The sequence below is a fragment of the Microtus oregoni genome, unplaced genomic scaffold (assembly GCF_018167655.1).
Source record: "Microtus oregoni isolate MIOR12 unplaced genomic scaffold, Mior012 000058F_ref0000040, whole genome shotgun sequence".
NCBI classification, from domain to species: Eukaryota; Metazoa; Chordata; class Mammalia; order Rodentia; family Cricetidae; genus Microtus; species Microtus oregoni.
Window position 1 is genome coordinate 8,925,309 of NW_024543834.1, and position 14,025 is coordinate 8,939,333.

Genomic DNA, 14,025 nt, shown 5'->3' on the forward strand with positions numbered 1-14,025 from the left:
CTCTTTTTTGAAATTCAACTGAAATATAAATGAACACTATTTCTTAAAAAGTTAAGGCTATTTTTACTTTCTCACCTATATTCTTACATATTTCCAAAAATTAATACTATGAGCATATTACTTTCATAGTTAAAAATACTTTCTTAAAAACATTGAGAAAATAATTATAGAAATAGACAGCAGAGGGCAACATAATATTGCTGTCTTCATTTTGCATTTCCAGAATGAGAGTATGAAGCTATGTCAACAAAGTTGTCTTTGTAACCATTTTTAACTTGTCTCTGAATGTGAAATTTGTGTGATCTCTGAGGGCACAATTCTCACAATTCTCTGCCACGGACAATTTGCCTAAAACTTCACCGGGAATTTGTCTAAAAACTGTTAGGTTTGTCTCCCATGTGATAACAAATGTGATGTGAGTGTGTGTGTGTGTGTGTGTGTGTGTGTCCACCAAAATATCTAAACAAAGACAACACAAGTACATTTTTATACATGATAGCAAAGGAAAACATGGGAGTAAACATGCCATTTTTTCCTTCAGAATTTATAGTTTTTATAGTTTTTGTGTTTATTTCAAATAAAATCTCATAAAAACCTAAGATCTGAACTCTGAAAATACAGAAAGGTTATTTTAAAGTTCATTTTAGCAAAATATAACGACCTTCGTATCGTGACTGAAGGTCAGAATGTGCACTCAGGCTCACTGCTCGCTTGCGTGGCCTTACCTGCTGGTTCCACATTCCAGCACCTCGGCCTCCAGAGGACTTGGAACCATAGCATAACTGAGAATACGTTTGATGATAAGGAACAACAGCATTACTCAAAATCGGTTCATTCATGTTTATTACAAGAAAAATTGGTGCCAAATCACTCTTCTTGAATGAGGATAAAACATTTTTTAAAACTTCAAATAATAAAAAGTCTTAAAATGCCATCTCCTCGTTTATGAAAATAAAATATAGAAGAGTTTAATCCTTAGAAAGAAACAGAGCTCATTTCATACAAGAGCTGCTCAACCTCCCTGAAATACAGGCTCTGTCAACTCTCTACTTCAGGTTTGCCCTCCCCTGCCTCCTCCATACCTCTTGAGGTTTCTCTAATGAGCTAGTAGCCTTGACAATGATGAAAATATTCCTGGTGGAGATATTTCCCTGGTAACTTGCCACAAACTAAAAGCTATATAAATGATAAATGGATAGACAGGAAATATAGAAAAAATAAACTTCACATCTGTAGGTATTATGTGAAAATTAGTCAAATTATCTCACAGTTGAACTGTGATGCATGAATTATCTTTTTTTTTTCCGGTACTGACAATGGACCCAGGGCCTTGTGCATGCTTGGAAAGCACCCTACCACTGAGCTACATTCCAGCCCTCATTTTATTGTTTGATATATCTTTTATACAAAAATACAACTACAAGATGATAAAATTAATTTTCATATGAAACCTAAGGAACTCAAGCATTATTTCATATACATGTGTGGATAAGTACATATATCTCATGTATTTTACAATTAACAAGGTTCTTGCCTTTATTCTACCGAACTGTGGCATAAAGGACAGAAGTTATAGTTACTGATCTCCTGAGCAAGAACGTAGTGCTTGCACACTTTGCACACCCAGAACTGATACTCGATGATTGGGCTTCCAGTGGCAATGCATGTCGGCAGTTTTCCTTCTCCACTGCAAAGAGTAAGAGAGAAAACAATTAGACTTTAAAATATGTGATTAGTAAACTATCTAATATACTTTAAATACTCAAGAATGAAAAACATTCCAAGACAAACTTCAAATAAAAATACCTCATCTCAGTTTTTTTAATAAAACCTTTTCTCTAAATGAAAAAAATACAGCATTACTATACCCTTCTAGGATAAAATTGATTTAAATATTAACATAAACTCCTTCAAAATCCAGTGCTTTATTATATCCAAGCTTCTAATCAGGTAAATGGCATCTAATTACGACGCACGTACCCTTCAAGAAGGCTGTTCAACTCCGACTTCCTGTTGTCCTTTGGCGTGTGTTTGGTGAAGATTTCCAGAGCCAGGTCTTCATACTGCTGTTTCTGTTCTGCACTGAGTGTCTCTAATGATTCCAGTTTAATAAAAGCTTTGGAACAGGTACCAAAAGCTCTGCTTGCGCAAGCACAGAGTGCTAGTAACGAGTAGATCTCAACAGAGGGAATGATGTCTTCATAGTCCCTCAGATGAAGAGCTACAAAAGATGGGCAATGAGCATCGGCAAAGAGAACCACAGTGTGAACACGTGTGGGACAGGATTCATGGATGCTCTTCTACCGCAACCTACATGAGCTTTGACAAATGTTAAAGAATAAAAATTCCTGAGGGCCAGGCACACCAGCAGGAGGAGGCAGAGTACATAACCTCAGCTCCAGGAATCTGACACCCTCTTTTGGCCTCTGGCACTCGCACAGAAATGGCATACGATCACACAGACATCATCATCATCATAATCATAATGATAAACAATTACAGGTAGGAAGAGGACAGTGCTGGGGAAGAATGAAGAGTGTGTCTGCTGAACCACGGTGGTGGTCATGCCTCTAATTATAGCACTTGGCAGGCAGAGACAAGAAGACGGCAAGTTCTGTCTCATCACACACACACACACACACACACACACACACACACACACACGAAGATAGAATTTCCGAGCTGTGAGGGGAAAATACATTTTAAAAATTTTATTGCATTTGCGTGTGTATGGGGGGGGGGTAAGGACATGTATATGAGTGCAGGCCTGAGGAGGCCAACGGAAGCTGTTGGACACCCTAGAGCTGGAGTTAAAAGCATCTGTTAGCTACCAGATGTGGGTGCTAGGGTCAGAACTCTGGTCCTCAGCACAAAGCAGCAAGTGTTCTTACTGCTGAGTCATCTCTCCAGCCCCAAGGCTACATTTTAAATAAATAGTTTAAAGACACTGCATCACTCCACTGTGTTAAAAAGAACAAAGAAAAAGACTGAGAAGCCTGAGGGCCCAGCCACCAATTCCTTCCTCACGGCTGCTGCTTACAGAGGCTACAGTAAACCTCCCTCTCAGCAAAGGCTCACAGAATCCACCACGAGATCATCTCTAGGAGGCAGGGAAGCTCATCTCCCAGGTACACACTATAAACCAGGAGCTTGAAAAGGCAAAGGCGTGGGGTAAATGGTGGCTGTGCAGTCGTGGGTCAGTCGGGCAGGCAGGCACATGCTTTAGTTTACAAACTACACTCACTGGAGTTAGTAAATACAAAGAAATATCTAAGCCCTCAGATGTTGTTAATCCAGAAGGAATGTACATTTATACTATATGTAAATAATGTATGAGTGACGGTCCATAAAAGCCATAGACTGTGATTGATGTAGCTGTCAGAACTGTCAGAGAATGTTTAGAAATGAGGAAAAGACTCCTAACACACTCCTGCGGAGGGCAATGGGGGAGCAACCCTAACACACTCCTGAGAAGGAAAATTAAGTTCTGATGTGGAAAAATGTCTCATAGGAAATTCACAGAAATGATGCCATCAGGCCTGATGATCTGAGTCAGATTCCCTGAATCCACGTGGTGGAAGGAGAGAGCCAGCTCTCACAGGTGTCCTCTGACCTCCACACACAGGCCACCACACACACACACACACACACACAACAACAACAACAACAACAACAACCTAACTGAATAACTGTGATTTTTCTAATTAAAAAGAGAAAAAAAAAAACGTTACTCAAATGTTTACAACAGTTATCTCTGAGCTATAAAGTTCTTTTATGCCATTATTTTTGTCTTTTTGTATTTCTCTATTTTGGTTAAGTTACTAAACAAGAGTCACTTTATAAAAAGGATAAATACTATAGAAATATGTATGTCATGAAAATATCTTCAAGCATTGCTACGGCACACAGAGGCGGGCCTGTTCAAGCTCTCCCCACACTGTGAGAGAGGAGAGAGCTCCTCCACACAGGCACAGTGTCTGTCTCTACAGTCCTATGGGTTAGGCAGCCAAGTGTCTGGCTTTTGAACAGAAGACATGAACACCACACGTGTGTCTGCATGTTATCTAAGGCATATGATATTTCTGTGGACACTGTGCACTGTGTTTTTAAAGTGGGGGGGACTTCAAAAAGAAGAATTCACTAAATAAACTAAATACACAATTTTGACACGTATAGCTAAAAGCAGAGGGGGAAAGAGTAAAATTAATATAAAGACACACAGAGACGCTAGCTCTTCCTGCTCAGTTTCAGTTCAGGATGGTGCTCTGCAATTCCAGAGGTTGTCTGGGCCTGCTCCCACAGAGGTCACTTGGCGATTTCTCAGAAAAGTAGGAAACAACCTTCCTCAAGACCCAGCAATACCACTTTTGGGTATATACCCAAAGGATGCTCATTCACACCACAAGGACATGTGCTCAACTATGTTCATAGCAGCATTGTTTGTCATAGCCAGAAAGAACCTGGAAACAACCTAAATGTCCCTCGACTGAAGTATAGATCAGGAAAAATGTGGAATTTACACAGTGAAGTACTACACAGCAGAAAAAAATAATGTCATCTTGAAATTTGCAGGCAAATGGATGGATCTAGAAAATATATTGAGTGAGGTAACCCAGACCCAGAAAGACAATTATCATATGTACTCACTCATAAGCGGCTTTTAGACATAAAGCAAAGAAAAACCAACCTACAATTCATAATCCCAGAGAACCTAGACAACAATGAGTACACTAAGAGAGACGTACATGGATCTAAATACATGGGAAGTAGAAAAGGACAAGATCTCCTGAGTAAACTGGGACATGGGAGAGGGTAGAAGGGGAGGGGAGAGGAAGTGAGGGGAGTGGAAAAAATATATAGCTCAATAAAAACAAGTTTTAAAAAAGTTTAGGATGTCCTCCACACATTATGTGAGGTGCCCACCTGTCTTCAAGGCTGTGTCCACGTATCCCTCGTAGAGCTGCCGCTGGGCGAGTATAAAGAAGTGGTAAGCCTCAGCTCCTCTCCAAGCGTTATCAGTGAACCGACTGCTTGTGGAGAGAACTTCCTCTTCTAGCAACCCAGCCAAGGCAGAAGTGGCCTGGGAGGGAAGCCAGCGCACTGGGTCAGTCCAAACACAGACAGTCTCAGCCCTCATAGCACAAGAGAGCTATTACTATGGAGGTGAGGTCAGAAACTAAGACATCAACACAGCTCCCCGGGAGATGTCGGCATCTTTCCTGCCGTCACGGGTTCGAGTTCTCTATCACAACCCACAGCTTTCTAAATTAAGATCAAAGCTTAAAATAGACCTGATTAAACTTTAAGCCAATGTGAAATTGACTTAATGTAATAAGATTCATTTACAGTAAAAATAGAATATTCTAAGTTTTTTAATTCTCTGATTAAAAACACTTTAACAAAAGTAAATTAAAGCATCTAACAAGATAGTCTTAAAGAAAAATAGTTCTCCAAATCTTTAAAGAGAAATGTCTCAGCCTGCATACTTACTCTAAATGCAACATTACTATTCTCTAAGCTCCTTAAAAAACTGAACAATCCTACAAAGGGAAGCGCTTGTCCAGGGAGAGAAGAGGGAGAGGACCTGGCATTGTTGCTATTTAAGCATGGAAATGTTCTCCGTTACCTCCGAGTTCTTCCCTTTGACTTTCCCTCGCTGGGCGTTTTTCATCTGCTCATGATACTGCTCGATGAGCAGGGCCGACAACACATAGAGCTTCTTCACACGCAAAGGCTTCGTCCTCTTCTTGGCCTCTTCATCGGCAATCTTTAAACATTTCAAAAAATTGGGACACATACTTCCTGCTGTATATTTGTACAAACAGAGTCATTTCCAAAGTTAACTGAAATTTGATTCTTAAAAGATGAGGGAGAGTGGTAGGGTGGAATACAAATGCAACTATGTTTTAGACTTTAAAAGCCATTGTTTTTTCTTCAGTATTCAGTCACTTGAATAGAAACTAACAACCTTAAAAATAGCATCCATTAAATAACTAAATCAGAGTGGAAAGAATGGTGTGTCCTTCAGAAGTTTATTTAAATGATTTTGAGGAAAATGTTCTCTTTTTATGAAGTCAAGCAAGGAAAGAGGATAACAGTGTAAAAACTGTGTATACTGTATAATGGATATTAAAGAAATATGTTGTTTTAAAATGTGTACATTTTTACAAGGACTTATAACTTTCTTATCAATAGGATTTAATTCCAGTTAAAAGAGTTTGTTTTTGGCCATTCCAGAAAATTCTTAAATTCTTGGTTAGCTTCTGTACCAAAAGCACAGGTGTTTCTGAGCTGACAAGTTGCTGGTATCCATAACTACCCTTGTTAGCAGATGGCAGCAACAGGCAGACTTGCAGTGACTTTGCTGTGACAAACACTAGTTTACAAAGAAAACAGAGAATGCTTTTTTGTCAAGCTATAAAAGAAGATATAAAGCTAATTGTTCTAGTTCCAATTCTGCCGTGGATTTCTCCAGTGTGGTGGTATGTAAGTGCATAAAAATATACTTGAATGGCTATTCTAACTGCACAGAAGTCCACCAAGACGGAAGGCTTTGGGGCTGCTTGATTTTGGTACGTGTCATTTATTTGCAATTTTTTAATAATAAGGTTTAAAGTTAAAACAAGCCGTGACTGGAACAAAACAAATGTCCAGCAGGACTGTGCATTACCTTATACATCAGTTTGGCCGCTTCAAAAAAGTAGCTGGCTTTCCTGTAGAGCTCTATGGCATCCAGGGTCTTGTTCTTCTCCAGCAGATGCGCTGCATACCTAGCCAGCAGGGATCCGATTTCCTTCATGCTGTGACTTTTAGCCAATTCAACAGCTTTGTTCCACTGGGAAAGCATTATACCACTCGGTCACCCAATATTCCAATAGCTACGTCCTAAAAGTCCCACAACAAGCTCCGAAGCTTGTAATGAACGCTAACACTACTTCAAAATAGAGCAAAACCAGTACATAGTCTAGAAGGGATCTGCAATCAGAGCAAGCATAAGTTATACAAGCAAACGTTTCGAAATAACTGAACCATCTAAGATGGATTTCTTGGAGAAGTGCATTTGAAAATGAAAGTCTCAAATTTTATAATCACATTAATCTTATAGTTCTATTTTTGTACATATTATAAGCCAGAAAAAGAACCGATTTTTTAGTTTTCAAAGTAAAATAAATATACAGTTCCATTTAAGAAGATATCATATTAGATTTAACATTTACAGATTATGTTTATAAGGCAAATAGATCTTTATAAAACATTTCAAAGAAATGCTTAAAGGAATGCACTGATAGCCAACGGTTTCTGTAATAATTCCGTACCTATTTTAGTTAAATTTCAGGATTTTAAAAAATATCAAATGCATGCTTTCTATAAAAGAGAAAGGAAATAGATTTGCCAAAACAAATATTGCTCAAGTGGCTCAGGTCTGTCCTTCAGCAACCATTGACCTGGTCCTTTCCTGGAAACAAAACCCAGCCCTAACAAAACGCAGGAAACTGAAATTACTTCCAGACAAAGACTTGAAAGCACAGGTCTGTTCTGTGTTCCTTGGTTAGCTAAGTTGTGAGCAGGTCATCCTTGTGGTAACACAAGAGGTTAAGTGCAAATGCCCACAAGCTAGGCTTCTTTCCCCAAAGCCATGCCTAGCCCTCCACGTCTCACACGGAGTAATGGCCACTGTCCGCTCCTTACTTGGTTGAGGTGTACGCAGGTGTCCACCGCAGCCTTCGGTTGGTTACACTTCAAGAATGCGCTCACGGCTTGTTCACACATTCCAACTCTCACAAACATCTGTGCTATTTCCTGTAAGTATCAAACACTATTACCAGATTTCACAGACCCGGGAAATCATTTAGATCTTAATTTATCAAAACTCCACCGGGACGCGTGAACAATAACCTGGTGGGGATATCGATGGTTAGGGTGATTTTTCTTTCCGACCGAGGCAGAGGCCACATGACAGGATGGGTGCCACAGTGACTACTTCCGCAGAACTAGTAGTTCCCTGACGACACTGCCCTGCCTTCCTTCAGATCAGCAGCCTGAGGCCAGGAGCATTGCCGTGAGTTCAAGACCAGCCTGAGATACACAGTAAGACTGTCTCAGAAAAGAAACTAACAAGGAAAAACGAAGCATGCATCCTCCTGGGCAGTGTTAAACATAATAATAACCTGTAAAGCAACTGATGTGTTACTACGTTCAAGCTCTCAACCATATTAAAAGTATTCCAGGGGGCTGGAGAGATGGCTCAGAGGTTAAGAGCATTGCCTGCTCTTCCAAAGGTCCTGAGTTCAATTCCCAGCAACCACATGGTGGCTCACAACCACCTGTAATGGGGTCTGGTGCCCTCTTCTGGCCTGCAGGCATACACACAGACAGAATATTGTATACATAATAAATAAATAAATATTTTTTTTAAAAAAGTATCCCAGGACCTGGGGGGTGAATCTCAGTTGGTAGAATGTTGATTGGCAAGCACAAAGCCCTGGGTTTGGTCCCCAGTACCACATAAGTGGCATGGTGGTGCATTCCCAGTACACAGAGTCTAGAGGTAGCAGCATCAAAAGTCACCCCTGGCTACATCTAATCTAAGGAATACCTCATGTCACCCCTGTGGTCCACATCTCTAACCACAATTACACACGGATCAGTTGGAGCCAGGAGTTGATGCCCTCGACAATAAAGCAAGATCCCTCTCAAAATAAAATAACTAGATAGATAGATAGATAGATAGATAGATAGATAGATCAATCGATGGATGGGTGGGTGGATGGATGGATGGATGGATAGACAGAGATAAATTTAAAAAAAAAAACGCAGGCTGGGGTGGGAGACAGTTTAAGGTCCAAATGTCAGGTCTCAATCCTAGCATGGCAAAAATAAAAAAAGGAAAAAAAATAAACCCCTTCGTCAGTTTTAGAAGCCAAACCCAAAACAACTTCCTCCTAGGGAGGCGGGAGGCCAGTGCATCAACCACTACCACAAACCTTACTGCTGTCTTTGGTTTCTTTCATTACTAGCTAAGAGTTTTTCTCACCCCACCCATCACTTCAGAAATACTCTGGGGCCAGGGGTGGGGTGCTAGCGAGATGGCTCAGTGGTTAAGAGCACTGGTTGCTCTCCCAGCTGATCCGAGTTTTAAGTTTTGATTCCCAGTACCCACATGGAGGCTCACAACCATCTTTAACTCCAGACACGGGATCTACCCTCTTCTGGCCTCTGAGAGCACTGCATGCATGTGGAACAGTCATTACATGCAGGCAAAACATCCACACATGTAACAAATAATTTTGGATATATAAATACAGACTTTATATCCAACAGTATTTTAAAAATAATGCCTACGTTTTTCTTATAAGTACATTCTAATTTCTCAAAAAGCTAAAAAGCACAAAAGGTAGGATTGCTCAAAATTTTGTGACCTGTACGAAACCAATCTCTCAATACTCTAGCCGTTTCCCAGCCTCTGTGTCAGCCCCCACACATATGCGTGTGTATATACTGTGACCGTGTACCACATGTCATAGTCTTCATTTCCCACCATGCCTTGTGCACATCATCACACGTTACAAAAGCCCTCTGACTTCAGAGCACAGCTTCACTGTATTTGCTGCCAGGCCAGTTGTAAGTTCTGTGTACTGGGTAATTTATTGCTCTGGATCCCATACGGCCATTTTTTTCTGCTTCACCAGAGATGACACTAGCAGAAGTTCTACTGTTCTCATACCTGGAGTTCTAAGATGTTCCAGTTTCTCTCCGACTTAAGGGAACACACAGGGTTGTAAAGAAGGGCAAATGGAACCATGATGATGAGGGGAGCCAGCTGCCCCTTCACAAGGGACCTCAACTGCCAGAATTCTAGACTTGTCTATTAATTACTAAAGAGTTTTTAGTATGGAACCCTCAACCCATATGTGTATGGCCCCTGTGGCTGGGAGTGGCTAACTCCACAGGTACTGAGTCACACACTAAACAAATAAAATACAGACACTAACAGCACCCGACAATCAACTCAGAGGCTAAAAGTAACAGTCAAGGAAGGGACACATAGCTTTTAGCCTGTCTTTTAATGTTGAACTTCACTGTTGAGCTGACCTTTCAAATTTAATGAGAAGCAAATTCTGAATGATCATGGACTCTTCTGAAGAAAATCCCTGACAGCGCATAACCAGAAATGTTCCAGGCACTCAGCTGAGTCTTGTAAGCAATTTTAAGAACTTAAGGTACCACACAGGTTATGCTCTGGCAGAGAAACCACACAGGCTGTGCTCTGGCAGAGGAACCACACAGGCTGCGCTCTGGTGAAGTACTAAGGATCTCAGTTATTTCTCTTTGCTCAAGAACTCTGTAATACTAACATACTAACTCTAAAATAATATCAAAGCATCGTTCCATGTCTAAGAAACTATGACATTATAGATTAACTTTCAGTTTTCAATGCTGCAGAGGTTATTTTGTGACTAAAAATCAATGTTTTATTAAAGAAAACCAACACCAAAAATTAAAAATTGGAATACCTACTGGAAGTAACTTGTGGTTTTCTGGAAGCGAATTGGCAAGATTCTCTAACCCCTCATAATCTTCTAGCATATAATAGCATTCGGCTAGGCGTTCCTGATTCCTGCCTTTTACATAATACTGCACAGCATTCAGCCTGTGGACAAAAAGGAAAACCTTCAGAATCAGTCTGTGAGTCTCCAGATAAGCAGGAACTTCCCCCAAAGTAGTCTTTCATTGGGATTACTAGTGTTTGTATTACTTCATCATCTCTAGCTACACAATAGCTTTAAAGAACACAAATTATTTATGAATCTAAAGACAATGTAGCGTATTCTCCTTGTAATATTCTCTGAATGCTCTTACGTTGTTTTAACTTACAGTATCATAGAAGTACTCGCATCATTGACATAAATAAGCATATTGATCCCAATGAAAACTTAAGAATAAAATGATGCTTTCTGAAAACAATCTGTAACAAAACAAGTAAGCATACTTTTGTTTTTACTATGTTTACAAATAAATCATACAAAACAGTTGAATCTCCAAACAGTGGAATGCTTTCTGAAGCTAAGTATAAGACTCATGTGTACAGATGGCAAAATTACACCATGCTCATCTCTCAGCTCAAGGATGGCTTGATCTCCAGTGTGCATCGGGAGAGCAAGTGCCTTGGGGCCATCCGAATTTCAGGATTTAGGAGAAGGCCTTCTCTCTGAGGGTGCTGTTTTCTGGGAAGCTAGTCTAGATGACATGTTAACGCTAGGCACACAGGAATGCATCAGGCCCATTAGGTCTTTCAGGTCGTCCACTCACCACTTTTGGCGATCAGCAAAGTAGTCTCCAATGGCATTGTGGGCTTGTTCCAGGAGGCTGTCGTCTGCGTCCCCAGACCCAGTCTTCAGGAGGTGCAGGACTCTGAACCAATCCCCCAGTTTCAGCCTCAGACCAATAGCGAGGTCTCTACAGGAAAAAAAATCATTCATTCACTCACTCATTCATCCACTAATCCACTCTAAAACGTTTGTCAGTTGCCTGCTCTGTCCTAGACACAGTTCCGGGAACTTAGATTATCTCCAAACACTCCCCGGACACAGCCTGGCCAACTGAGGCAACTGAGAGGGGACAAAAGCTATGGCTTCAAAGGGTGTCCTCGCAGAAACCACTTGTTGAAACTTAATCCCAGTTGTGATAGCATGGAGACAGGGTATGTTTGGGGAAGCCATGAAGCCTCTCTTGTGAGATGATGAAAGCCTTCATGAAAGGGCACCGGAGGAAGCTGACATCCCTTTGTCCTTCTGCTTCACCGTGTGAAAATCCAAGGCGCCATCCTAGAAACACCAGACTGCGTTCCTATCGGGTATCACATCTGCTAGACCCTTGGCCTTGGATTCTTCAGCTTCCAGAACTGTGAGGAACGACCTTCTGTCCTTTATAAATTACCCAGTCTGGGCACTTCCGTCACAGTGGTACAAACAGAAAAGACGCTGGAGTAAGAACGTGTTTCTAGTCTTCTTTTCCTAGATCTCCAACTTACTAAGCAAATGAATTATCTAAGTAATAATTACGTATTTTCATGTATTTCTTAGACACAAAAAGGCTTATTTCAGAATGAAACATACGGTATAAATGCTTGGTTTTGCATTTGTTCTCAGGGTTTAAAATGTATTAGGAAACTTCTGAGAGTAAAATACCAATTAGGGAAAATTAAATTACATGCTTATTGCTGAAATGAAGTTCATACATTCTATAAAGAAAAGCTAAATGTAAGCCATAAGACAATTTCCCTTTGGATTTTTATGATTCCTGAGAGAAGAAAATTAAATAATGACTTCAACCATCAAAACTCAAATCATGACCTATGTAATAAATAATAAAAGTCTCCAGTCTTGCTGGGTGGTGGTGGTACAAGCCTTTAATCCCTGCACTGTGGAGGCACAGGCAGGTGGATCTCCAAGATCAAGGCCAGTCTGGTCTAAAGAGTAAGTTCCACGATAGCCAGAACTACACAGAGAAACCCTGTCTCAAAAAAACCAAAAAGACAAGTCTCCAGTCTCTACAGACTTCTCAGTTTCTTTACCAATGAACAACACTCCACAGTCATGTATGAACACATATGTAAACAGAGCAAGGGGCTGAGAACTGGCTCAGTGGTACAGCATGAAGACCTGATCAGATCCTTAGCACCACGTAAAAGTCTGGCATGGCCACTGCATCTGCGACCCCAGCACTGAGAAGACAGACAGGCCCAGGGACCTGCCCGCCAGGTAATGGAGCCAAAATGTCAGTTTCCAGGTTCAGTGAAAAACCCTGTCTCAATAAGGAGGAAAATGGAAGTGGAAGGCACCCAACATTTACCTACGGCCTCCACAAATGCGCACGTGTGCAAACACATGTACACCACACACACACACAAACACAAAAAAAATTTTGAAAAACAATAAATAAAATCAGAGAAGAAAGCTGCTCCCAAATTATAAAATATAAGTTAATGGGGCATGTGAAATGCCCAATGGTATTCCAAAATGAAAATTATTTTCTAAAAGAAATGGTTCGCTATATTTAGTCTACTTTATATATTTATATTCCCTATTTATACAACACTATGAACTGAAGAATACTTGGATAAGGCTGCCTTCATTAATTTACCTTCTGTCCATGGCTAGATACATTCCTTCAGCTTCTTCAAACCTGCCAAAGTAGGCAATAATTTCGGCCTGCTTCATTGACTCACTCTGCAGATTCCCCAGGCGCTTCACAAACTTGATGCCTTGGTAATCCTTGCAGCGCACAAACGCTTGCTGTGCCATGTACAAGTCCAGCTTCTGGAGGGCCGCCTCAGCCAATAGGCGCCTTGATTTTAAAAAGAAACAGAAAATCTACTGTATATCACTAATAAACAAGTCTTGTATCAGAAATCAATTGGTGAAGCATGGTTTAAAAAAATTCTGGTAGATCCTGGTGAAAATGATTGTGTTAGCACATGCAAACATTTTTCATATAACATGTTTAAAAAGAGATTCCAGTTCCAGTAGGAGACTAGTGTGAGAACAGGGGGTGACAGAGTTGGGACTTTAAAAGCATACTGACTTTGGGGAATGTTGGGGATTTTTAAAATACCAAAGTCGGGGATGAGGATTGTCCTCTATGAACTGAGATGCATCTTCAATTCCAACCTTCTCAATCAATGCTCGACTGTCTCGCAGGGACCGGATCTCAAAGTTCATTATATAATCCTTGCTAGGGTGGTCTGGATTCTGAAAGTGGAGATGAAACAAAGGAATTCAAAAGGATGCCTGTAGGGTATACTTCTTCCTTATAATTAAAAATAACAATAAAATGAAACAAAGTAGTATCATATTGTGAGCAAAACAAAGAAAAAGAAATCGCCATATTTGGATCTTAAGGGCTCTTTGGAAAACAGACAAACAGGGTTCTCCACAGGCAGTCAGGCTTCCTACACAGAGGTGCAGACAATGGCAGAAATGGTCCCCCAGGTTTCTCTCAGCTCCTTTTTTTCCCCAGGTACAA

The 14,025-nt window shown here is 40.6% G+C and overlaps 1 protein-coding gene across 2 annotated transcripts in view; it reads right to left on the reverse strand.

Moving 5' to 3' along the window:
• Positions 1-635: 635 nt before the first annotated feature.
• Positions 636-14,025, reverse strand: part of Wdr35 (WD repeat domain 35) — a 57,555-nt gene continuing 44,165 nt past the window's right edge. For both annotated transcript variants that reach the window (XM_041639387.1, XM_041639386.1), the window contains 10 exons: positions 13,615-13,751; positions 13,144-13,347; positions 11,311-11,457; positions 10,519-10,651; positions 7,690-7,800; positions 6,671-6,835; positions 5,627-5,767; positions 4,924-5,080; positions 1,981-2,221; positions 636-1,687 (listed from right to left, as the gene is read on the reverse strand). In XM_041639387.1, the coding sequence (XP_041495321.1) occupies positions 1,537-1,687; positions 1,981-2,221; positions 4,924-5,080; positions 5,627-5,767; positions 6,671-6,835; positions 7,690-7,800; positions 10,519-10,651; positions 11,311-11,457; positions 13,144-13,347; positions 13,615-13,751 (1,587 nt within the window). In that variant the 3' untranslated portion in view covers positions 636-1,536. The remainder of the gene's footprint in view (positions 1,688-1,980; positions 2,222-4,923; positions 5,081-5,626; positions 5,768-6,670; positions 6,836-7,689; positions 7,801-10,518; positions 10,652-11,310; positions 11,458-13,143; positions 13,348-13,614; positions 13,752-14,025) is intronic.